At 43.9% G+C, this 11,233-nt stretch overlaps 1 protein-coding gene across 5 annotated transcripts in view; it reads left to right on the top strand.

Moving 5' to 3' along the window:
• HSF2BP (heat shock transcription factor 2 binding protein) overlaps positions 1–11,233 on the top strand; it is a 33,354-nt gene continuing 22,121 nt past the window's right edge. The window contains exons 1-4 of one of the 5 annotated variants that reach the window (XM_071430236.1): positions 1–1,271; positions 3,364–3,514; positions 6,084–6,277; positions 7,929–8,032. In XM_071430236.1, the coding sequence (XP_071286337.1) occupies positions 6,121–6,277; positions 7,929–8,032 (261 nt within the window). In that variant the 5' untranslated portion in view covers positions 1–1,271; positions 3,364–3,514; positions 6,084–6,120. Of the gene's footprint in view, positions 1,272–1,496; positions 3,515–6,083; positions 6,278–7,928; positions 8,033–11,233 lie in introns of those variants that run through there. The other 4 variants (XM_071430234.1, XM_071430233.1, XM_071430235.1 and 1 more) reach the window with 4 other exon arrangements.

Raw genomic sequence — 11,233 nt, 5'->3', positions numbered from 1 at the left:
TGCCGTCACCGCGGGGAGGCGGAGCGCGGGGGCAGCGCGGAGCTCAGGGCTCGTCGGCACCACCGGGGCAGGCTCACCCAATGGAGGCGTTCCCCCGGGATCTCCACCGGCCCGGGGTCCCCACAGATCACAGAGTCATGAAGGCTGGAAAAAAAACCCTGAGATCATCGGGGCCAGAGGTTCTTTGACCTCTTTCCAGAGGTCCTGTGACTGATCCCCACGCTGCGGACCAGCCCGTGGCACTGAGTGCCGCGTCCGCCTGGATGGAGGGGGACACAGAGTGGGACACAGCACCTGAGGTGCGGCCTCACCTGTGCCCCGTACAGAGGCATAGTCACTGTCCTGGGTCCTGCTGGTATTGCTGACACCAGCCCGGTGCCATCGGCCTTCTTGGCCACCTGGGCACACCTGGCTCACGTTCAGCCTCTGCTGAGCAGCACTGCAGGTCCTTTCCTCCGGGCTCTCTTTTACAGGCTGGAGCTGCAGGGGTTTTGTTGTGCCCTAAGTGCAGGACCCAGCAGCTGGCCTGGTTGAACCTGCCACCACTCAGTCCTCCCATCCAGCCTGTCCGGATCCCCCTGCAGAGCCTCCCTGCCCTCCAGCAGATCAATCCTCCCTCCCCGCTTGGGGTCAGCCCTGGAGCCTCCAGCCCCAGCAGCGGCACCGCGGCAGTGCCGGGCTGGAGCTCCGCCACACAACCCGGTATTGTCCCGGTGTTGTCGCGGAGTTGTCCCAGTGTTATCCCGGTGTTTTCCCGATATTGTGCCGGTATTCTCCAGGTGTTTGCCCAGTGTTACCCCGGTGTTTTCCCGGTATTGTCCCACTGCTACCCCAGTGTTATCCCGGTGTTGTTGCGGTGTTCTCCCGGTGTTACTTCAGTGTTATCCCGGTATTATCCCACTGCTACCCCAGTATTATCCCGGTGTTATTCTAGTGTTATCCCGGTGTTTTCCCGGTATTGTCTCACTGCTACCCCAGTGTTATCCCGATATTGTCGCGGTATTATCCAAGTGTTATCCCGGTATTATCGCAATGTTATTCTGGGGCCGCTCTGGGCGGGGCTGGGGGCGGAGCTTAACCACCGTACCACACCCAGACCACGCCCCTATATGCACCTACCCAATCGGAGCGGGTGTGGTCACAGTGGGGGCGTGGCCATCGCGTGTTCCTTCCCGCCCTCACGCCGTCCTATTCCCCCCCCTGCCCCGCACGACGCCGCTGTCGCCGCTGTCGCGATGTGGCGCAGCGCCGGCCTCGCTGGCGACGCCCAGGTATCGCAAGCGGCCCGGGGGCGCTCGGGGCTGGCCCTGAGGCCGGGCCCGGCCCGGGGGGTCCATGCGGCCGTGGGTGCCCCGAGGAGCCGAAGGAGCGGGGGTTGTGCGGTGGTCCTGGGCCTTGCGGGGCCCTGAGGGGGCGGTGGCGGGGCCGCAGGGCGAGCGGAGCGTGGCGGGGGCTGTACAGGCACCCTGGGCTGGGGGGGGGGTGAGTGGGGAAAGGGCTGGCAGTGGTTCCTCGCTGGGGGCTCTGCTCTGTTCGGCCCCCCGACTGGCAGGGAAGGGGGATTCCCGTCCCTGGGCTCACACCAGGCAGGACGTGATGAGCTCAGGTGCGTTACTGGGTGACTTCAGCCCTGTGGAAGAACCCGGTGAAGTCAAATTTCCTACTTCAGGCACCTGCTGTTACTGTAAGGACTGGACAGAAAATTCCTGTTCTCTCCTGTCTGTCTTTAACATACTCCTGTAGTGCAGACAGATGTGGAGAAGCTGCTTGAACAGAGAGAATAAAACTTGTCTGCTGTAGCAGCAGTACTGCCAAGACCTGTGCTTACAGTGGGAACTACAAAGGAGAATCTTCTCCTTGCTGTGTATTTGATATCTCAGCACCAATGATTCCCAGCTGTGGTTCAGCTTCTGGTTCAGTTTCTGCTAGTGAACAGAGCTATTTTTATGTACCAAATTTTGCTCTGTGATTCTGAGGCATGCTGAATTCTCTCTGTCATTCATGGTTGCTGACACACAGATGGCATTCCTCTAAAGACTCCTCTTCCCATGTGTTGCTTCCATGCTTTCTGGAGACCTAGATGAGTGGAATTTTTCTAGAGTCATGTCATGTGGTGCTACTTGCCCTTATGAACCTTGCCATAAGCATATCCTAGATGCAACTTAGAGCTTACAGTTCAAAATAAAGCAAAATCTTCCATACCTTCATTACATCTCTGAACCTGCAGAGGTAGGAGTGACCTGTCCCAAAACTCTGGATTTGAAAGACAGCTGGGAAAGAAATAGAGTAGGAAGCAAAACTGAAAGGAAATGTTCAATCTGAGGAAGTAGGGAAGCAGAAAGAATTGTAGGGAATGGGTGGAGAGGATGACTTCCATTTGTCTTGAGAGGACTGTGGGGATGGCACATTTCCAACCTGTTGGAGAAGAGATTTTGGTTTGTTAACCTTTTCCCTCTGGAATAAAATGTGGTCCATAAAACATCTCATTTTGTCAGCACTGTTCTCAGTGCAGTGCAAAGCAGTACTAAGATATAACTTTGCTTTCTGAGAGCATTTTAAGTGATTGATTGTTGTAGCCAAAACATGTTAGAACTTTCTTTTTGTTGGTGTGTGTGCATCAGCCTTTTTAACATCCAGCAGAGTGCACATATATGTACATCAGAAATTGCACTTTATGGGGTTTTTTTGCACAGAAATTGCTCTGTAATTTTAAAATTAAACCACATTCTGTTGGAATGTTGAATGAAAATTATTCTGTAGCTATAGTTTGGCAGAAGAGGAAGCTAATAGTAAACATTTCTGTCTTACCTTGGGATGAAACTGGGTTTAAACCCTGAGATTGGGTTGCAGATGGCTGCAAATAATTTTTGCTCTTCACAAAAGATAAATTGGTTTGAAAACTGTACAGTTTCCTCCAAAAGAGTTGTTGTAATTAAGGACCAGTATCTTGCAAATGTTTGAATTAATTAAAAAGCTGAGTGATCGTATCCTTTACGACAGTCATGAAACAACAGCTTGGTGTGTGCTGCTCACGCTTTAAATTGGGAGTGTTAAATTTTGCAGCATTCCCAGATGCATTGCACACATTTTGGGTGAAGAAACACATGAAGAGAGGTAATGCTATTTACTTAAGGCCACAGTGGCAAAAATTAACATTACAGTCAAAGGGTCAACCTCAGAGACTTTTGGGTTTGATTGCTGGATAGATCTTATTGAAAAGTTACAAATTGCTGAAATTATGTCATAGAGAAGAATATTTTTGTCCAAGAAAAGAAATTGAAGCAGAAAAGCACTACAGGACTGTAACAATGTCTTTGGTTGGTTGTTGGTTTGTTTTTGTTTTGCTTTGTTGTTTTGTTTCAGAAGGCTGAGACCAAAGAGGAATTTGTAAAAGTTAGGAGGAGGGATTTGGAAAGGCTGACAACTGAAGTTATGCAACTGAGGGATTTCTTACCCAAAATAGTAAATGGAGATATCCTGGGGACATTCCAGAAGCTGGATGCTATTGAATCAAGTGAGTAGCACCATCTTACAAGCTCTTGCAGTTTCTGCCAGAACTGCTTAGAACTAACTGTTGTGCTCCAGAAATAGCTGTAGAGTTTGTGGAGCTATTCCAGATTCAACTGTGTTGTTCAGTGACTGCTTCAGTAAATTAATGTGTTTGTAGTGAAGAAAATTACAAGCTGCCTTAGGAATAATCAGACATATCAAATTAATCTTTAAAAATATTTTACTGTGCATAAAAACATATGTAGTTCAGGCAGTAAGGGAAACTGCATGAGGAACAAAACGTGTTTTCCTTTTGAGAAAAGGCAAAAACATTTTGTTTTTCAAAAGGTGACTTTCACAGAAAAAAAACCCAACAAAATGATGGTAAACTACAAGTGGGTAAAAATTTGAAGGAAGAGTGAGTTAATCTTTATTTGGCCTGTCTTGTTTTTTAGCTTGTTTGCTTTACTAATAAAAAGAAGATTCTGTAATAAAAGTCTTCTTATTGCTGTCCCCAAAGTCCATTCTTTCAATGTTGGGTTTCTCTGTGCATTATTTTTTTCAAAAATAACCCCACTCCCAACATGCCATCAGGGCTAAATAAGAGTCAGCTCCATCCCTGGTCTGTAGCTTACTGCAGCTGTGCAATTTACCTGGATTTGGTTTTCCTGACATGGAACAAACACTGAGACAGATTACAGAGTGTGTGTCTATTCTAGAATACCAAGTGATAAATAGAAAATTAATTTGCAACAGGCAGCTAAGGAAAAGCAAGGCAGGGCCTCAAGGCCTGTGTCTGACAATGTCATATATTGGGGCAGAGCTTCCAGCTGCCTCAGTGATCCACTTTTTGGGGAGATCCTTCCATGTCTCAAGCAGTGGATAGGATCTGGAGGTGTTCCCTCTTGCAAGGCATCAGGGACTGTTTCCAGTTGCATTAAGTGTTCAAGATCCTCAATTAGTTTTTACCTTTTTGTCTTGAGATTCCTCTCACTGATCCTTCTTACATTCCTTGTGCCAGGCATCAGGGAGACACTGTCCATCCAGAGCAGGCTCATGGCATCAACATGGGGATTTTAAGACTCCTTGAAATGTTCTGCTGGCTGCCCAGAATTCTCTGGGTCCTCTAGGGCAGGACCTAGCTGAGACAGCTTTTGAATTCTCTGGAGCCTCACTGTGGAGATTTCTCTTGAGGTGATGAGGTCATTTGTACATTTATTCAGGCTCTGGCCATTGTCTGCCCCTACAACTGGACAAGTCAAGTGGAGACTTTTGCTGCTCCAGTCTTCTCCTACCTCTGCAGCAGGAAATAAGGCAGACTGAAAGGAGGCTTTGGAGCATACAAATCACTAAAGGTTGGACATCATGGGGACACAAGCAGCCCTCACTCTCAGAATGGTGCTGTTTGCTACATACAGCCTCTTGGTGTGGCATGTGAAGCTCACAGGAGTCCTGGCTGCTCCTAGAGATATTTTTTTTCATGTTGTTCTTACAGAAGCCTAATGTGTGATTTGTATATCTCCAGACTTCATCAGCTGTTGCAGCAGAGTCTCCTTTCCCTCAAAAAGTGCAGATTACAGTCAGAGACTTTCAACATCTCTGACCCATTCAGTTGTGAGACTGGTGAAGTCTTGAACAGCTTTGAGAAACCTTGAGATCTTTGCACATTTCCCTGGTGTGTGCAGGTCAATGGGACACCCATTTTCTGTGGCTTCCCAGGGGTGATCTCTGAGATCTGAGCTGGCAATGCTCAGTGCAGCCAACACCTGCTTTTCAGGCTGCTGTCAGGGTCTTCATTAAGATTTTTGCCAGGGTAGTTGTTAATTTCTAAAAGAGGGTTCTGTTTTGGTCTTATTACCCTTCTCAGGAAGAGTGCTTGGCTCCAGGAGTCTTAGGAATACAGCTGCAGCAATTTTTTGGTATTATTATGGATATGTTAGTGGAACTCACTCCACTTGGGAAGTGTTAAAAATAACATTTAACATTGATCTGGGATTTGGATCAGTAGAGTTGGAGTTCCATCACTTGTTGGCATTCACCCCTATTGTACTCAGTTCTCCACCTCCCAGAGCCTGGAGATCAGATCTCTGGTCCAGAAAGTCTCCTTGTATGACCTGTAACTTCCTGTGGATGAGACCCAGTCTGCCTCACATCTGAAATGGGGGCCTTCTTCTCTTCTTTCCTGTGCCCAGTGTCTGCTTTGTACTCTCTACCTTGGGAGCAAATGCCACTTCTTCCTAGAGTCTGATTTACTACAGCAGTGGTGAAGTTACATGTTTTTTTCTTTGTGTGAAGGTGCCATTTCAATTTTTTTGTTGCTCACCCAAGTTGGTAGTAGTGAAAGCTGCTTCTTTCTCTTGAGAGCAAAGGCACAGCTGGGAGAGCTGACTGGGCCTAGCAGGAGAGTTTCCACAAATGAGGAACAAATAGAAATAAGTCTCTTTTCAGCAGCTTCCTTTTTGCCCCTTCTACATGAAACATTGTGACACCTTAGAGGATGTTGACACATCCTTCTTTCATCTGAAGCCCTTTAAAACCTCCAGGTTGCATTGTGTTATCATTCAGTAGTTTTTATTATTCCCCTTCTGGCTCAGGTTTGGTTCTGGGACCTTTGAAGTTTGCTGGTGAAGGATGTGGCATCTTTGTGTGTCTGCTGGCTGGATTCAGGTTGGATCTATCCTCTCAAAGGCTGGAAGTGATTCTTTTCCTTCTGGAGAGCTTGTTTCCTTGCAGGAACAGAGATTTTCACTGGATGAACTTGCCTGGCAAGGCTCTTGGCCTGCTGTAGGTAAGCAGAGCATGTTCTACTCCTGCTCAAGACATCTTGCTGTCAGCTTCTTAGGACTCACACCCACGTAGTCAGAAGTGAATGAATCTGAATTTTCTTCACTTGACAGAAGGGAAGTTTCTTGCCATTGACCAGAGGTATCCTCAAAACCTCAATTAATCCATTCCTCCCTTCATTCTTTTCCTTTGGACTGCAGATTGTAAAGAAGTGAGTTGCTCAGAGAGTGTGTCCTGGCCCAGAGATGTTTGTCAGCAGTGAACCCTTGCCTCGCCTCTTTGCTTTCTGCTAAAAAGCGTTGTTGGCTTGGAATCACACAAGGGCTGAGTGGAAATTGTTCTGCCTCTTCAGATAAATCAGCCACAAACAGCTTTTCTCCTTTTGTACAGGCTACTCAAAGCAATGTGTGTATACTTCAGATGATAAACTTGTCAATTAGGACCAAAACAGGAAGGTATTTATTTTCAAATCATGTAGAATTACTAAATGGAATGCCAGAAGCCAAGTCCTTTCTTTAATAAGGACATATTGGGATAATTTTTAATGACATCTTTTTATGATAGAATTTGATACAATTTTTTTGTAGTTGTAGTAATTACATTTAAAAAGTAATTACATTTAAAAATGCTGTCACATGCTGGGGAAAGTATTCCAAGTATGTTAAGCTGTAGACCAAACTGTCATGTTCAAGGGTATGGTGTTTGAAGTGGGGTGTAATTTATTTTTTTTTAACTAACCAAGGTTACAGTAGATGCTGTTTGGATTTTACTTTTTGGAACTACTTAAACTTGTTTCCTTTTTTCAGTACAAATACTAAGCATCCAAGAGTGTGGTTTTTTAAAGTAAAATACAATACACACCTATTATTAAAACTGTCCTTCAAAGAGAATTTTTTAAATAGGCATCATGCTGGTGAAATGGAATGCTTTAAACTTGATTTCTGTTCACTAAAATAAAGTGCCTAAATTAGAATAAATTTCTGATAACATCAGAAATTTCTGATAACATCAGAAATTAATTTTATAAGGAAATAATAAAATTTGCTTGTAACTGACATAATGTTTAAGTACTTTATAATCATGGAATCACAGAATGTGTTGGGTTGGAAGGGATCTTAAAGATCATCCAGTTCTAACTTCATTGCCCTGGGCAGAGACAACTTTCACTAGCCCAGGTTGCTTATATTACTTTATAAATACTGTTTTTAATATTTGGAATAGTTGCTTTTCATTCTTGCTATCCTTGTAAGTTGTAAATTGTAGATTGAAACACTCACTTTTGACTACTGTTTGTATTTTTCTTATGTTTATAATATAGTCACTGACTTAGGTGAAATTTCACTCAGGGAGTTTTCATGGAAACCAACAGGAAAACAAAGTAAAAAACTGAGTAAATTTTTAAAAATCTTCTCAACCCTCAGTATTTAACAGCTAGATGTGATTCTTTTAAATCAGAAGTGTTGGTTTGCTTTCTCAGAGCTGTTACCACACAGCAGATTGTGAGGTTCCCTTTTGGCCACAGGGAGGTGATCTCGCACAAGCAAACGGCTGAGGCACCTCAGTAAAGTCTCACTTGGTGGATTTCTTTGCTTTAAAGCAGGCCCGATGACCATAATGTGTTCCTTCTTTCTTTTATCTGATTTATCCTGTCACAGGCCTGGAGAAGAAGGAGGAGGAGATAGAGCAGCTGAGAATGGATTGTGAACACTTCAGAGCCCGTTTGGAAACAGCCCAGGCAGATTGCATGAGAGAGAAGAAGGTAGATGTGCTGCCAGGATATTGATATCTGTGTGTTTGAGTTCTAATTACAAAAGCAGAAATTATACAATTTTCATGTCATCAAATGAATCCTCAGCCTCAAAAACAATTTGGGATTTCTATCCAAATAGTCATCCACATCCATATTAACATGTTGAAAGAAAACACTGGGTATTGGAGAAGATTGTGGCATAGCTGGAATCAAAAGGTCCTTCACAGAATCAGTTATTGTGAATTTAACATTGCTATTACATATTTGCAAAGAGGGCAATAGGAGATAGTTCCAGCAGTGCAATGTACAGAATGAAAGCAGCCTCTCTTGGTTTGCTGTGAGCTGTGTACCTTTGTTTAGTGTTAATAGTCTTTCTCAAAGCACCTATTGATCCAATTGCCATGTACAGCTGAGAGTCAAGGAGCAATTTCAGGGCTTCTCTTGCTCTGTCAATATTGTATTTAGTGATTATGAGAGGAGAGATTCTTAACAATTAAGGAATAGCAAAGACACTGGCTTTTCAGCCTGTCAAACCATTTGGGTTCAAATGATTCCCTGTGAGAATCAGTGGTGATTATTTGCTGCAAAAGTTCATTTCCTTGGAGCCACTTTCAATAGTCAGCAGTTGGGGTTGTACAGCTGGCATTTGCCAGCCTTGGGATTGCACAAGGACTGATGAACCACAAAACTTATTTCATTTTTGAAAAGGAATAATGAAGAGTTCAGAAATGCACTTTCAGTGCATATCTGTGTAGACAAAACACTCTGGAATGAAGTTTGGTATGATAGAATTGTCAATCTGGATATTCCTTATTTCAAAATAAATATCTTCTGGGATAGATGTTGCAGTTCAGCAGTAGGTACAGAGTTCATTTTGCTGTGCACTGAGGTCTTCAGTTGCAGGATAAAAATCCCTGTAAAATTGATTGCTGTTGCTTTAGATATTCATGAAGCAAGTCCCACCCATGATTCTTGTTAATTGTACAAAATAAAGGGCAGGTGGTTTGAGTTTATGATTTCTTTTGGATGAGTTTTACTTAAAGCATGGATAGTTTCCTAGGAGCAGTTATTTTGGTGTTTCTGCTCAAAGCTCTTCTCTTCGTGTCTTTGTTGTTGTGCAGTGTGTGGCAGTTGTGTGACTGGGTTCTGTTAAATGCCAGGAAGGTGTATTTCAGTGGATTGTGGCTCATGATGTTGTCAAGGCCTTCAGCTTTCAGGATACAACAAGATGGTGTGTGTATATGAGTGACTTTTGTTCCTGTTAATCACTTTTCTGGTGTTTTTCATTTGGTTGCTGTTCTGCTCTAGGCATCCTTGTGTAGAGTTTCTGAATTATTTTCTACATATTTATCTTCTGAAGGAGAAGAAAATTATTCACTGAAACAAACATGGAATAAATGCATTTCTGGTTGAGCAGTGTCCTTTTCTGAGGCCGTCATAAATCAACATTTTGCATTCCAAATTCTCTGTGCAGATCTGTATCACTGGTTAGGGAATTGCTGTGCTTTCTGAACCTGAGCAGAACTTGAAGTGCAGATGTTATTCTTGGCTGATGTCTCCTTTGTCTGTCTTTTTGCAGTTCCATACTTGGGCACTGCTGTGTTCTTGTGCCTTGACCTTTTCCTGAAGGTGGTGGTGTTGCATAGCACAGGGATTACTGGGTGGTGTGAGCTCTTAGGAGTGTTGCTTCCAGCCAGGTTATTTGCTTTTGCAGGCTCTGTTTATTTTCCTGGCTCTTGCATGTACTATTTTGTTTTCCTTGCCTCATTTCTTTGTTCTGAAGTTGCTTTTGATCTATTAAAAATTCTGGCATTTTTTCTGCTGGCTTTGCATGCTTGTTGGGGGATCTAGATGTGGTATTACTGGGTTTTATGTCTTACTCAGTATTAGCATCCAAATGCAAATAAAATGTATTAAAGATACATTTCCCTAAGACTAGGACAGTGTGAAAAAGACAGGGAGAATATAGGGATTAGGCAGGAAGATGCCTGAGGACATTTTGTGGATGCACATGGTGGCAGAAAAGCTGATAGACCTGGCAGTGAGTCATGTAAAAGATGGAATTTGGCTAATTTGCTTAGAAATGATCAAAGTATTAAGAAATAAGAGACTTTTCCTGGGAGTTTCTGCCTATGGAATCAGCAGCAAGTGTCAGTCTTTTGCCTATATAGGTGAGAGAGACTCCATAGAGTAAATACACACAAAAGTCTGCTTGAGAAATTAAACTTGAACTTTACCAATCCTCACCTGCGTGTTCCATCAGCAGCAGTGCCAGTCAGGCTGGTAGGTGTGATCAGGAGGTAGTTGGTGACAGAGCACACACAGCTCTGTACTGTTTGACAGCATATTAGGTAAATTTTCAGATGAGTTTACATTTCTATTCTTTACAAACCCTCAACATGAAGCATTGAGGTGAACCCCAAAACCAACAAGACACTTAAAATCTTGATGACAGTACATGGTTGAAAGTCTTGGTCTGTTTAGCTACTTTCAAAATTGACATAGAAAAGATTCATTTTCATTTCCCCATACTTCATCCTGACAGCCAAACACACTGGGAAGGCTGAGCTGAGGAAGGTGTTTTCTGCAGTGAATTTGAAAATATCATGTCTGTAAAATGGGCAGAGTGAAATCCTTCTGTTTTTTGACATTGTGCAACCTGTGATTCTCTCTTAATACTTGAATTAGCATCATTTTTCTGGACTGGCTTTGGTCTTTCCTTTTTCCTTAATACCATCCTACCTGGAGTTAGCTGGGAGCCCCCACCCACACAGAGACACAGAGTGCAGAATCCCTGCCTTGATCTCCCTGTCTGTGCTGGCTCTAAACCAAGAAGTGCAGCAGCTTTGCCACTCCTGTGGCAGCTATTAGGAAGCCAGTGAGACCTACAGTCCTGCCCAATTCCATGATATCCTTCCAGCCAGCTTCTCATGTGATTGGAGAGAATTCTGCCAAATGGAGTTTGTGCTCTGGTTCTGTAGGGTTGATCTGCTCTCTGTTTATGCTTTATGGCAAGAACCACTTAGCAGCTCACTTAAGTGATCATAGAATCATTGTGCTGTGGAATGGTTTGGGTTGGAAGGGATTTGGAGTTGTGTTACCTCATTCTAGCCCCACAACTTTCAGTAGATCAGGTTGTTCAGAATCTCAGGGATGCACAGTGGTGCCTTGGCTTTCTTGCAGTGGAAGGTCCTCCAAATTTAGGTGTGT

Source organism: Agelaius tricolor, unplaced genomic scaffold (assembly GCF_023055355.1).
Source record: "Agelaius tricolor isolate 1412-34295 unplaced genomic scaffold, bAgeTri1.0.p SCAF_7, whole genome shotgun sequence".
Classification (NCBI taxonomy): domain Eukaryota; kingdom Metazoa; phylum Chordata; class Aves; order Passeriformes; family Icteridae; genus Agelaius; species Agelaius tricolor.
This window is presented reverse-complemented; position numbering and strand designations above follow the sequence as displayed.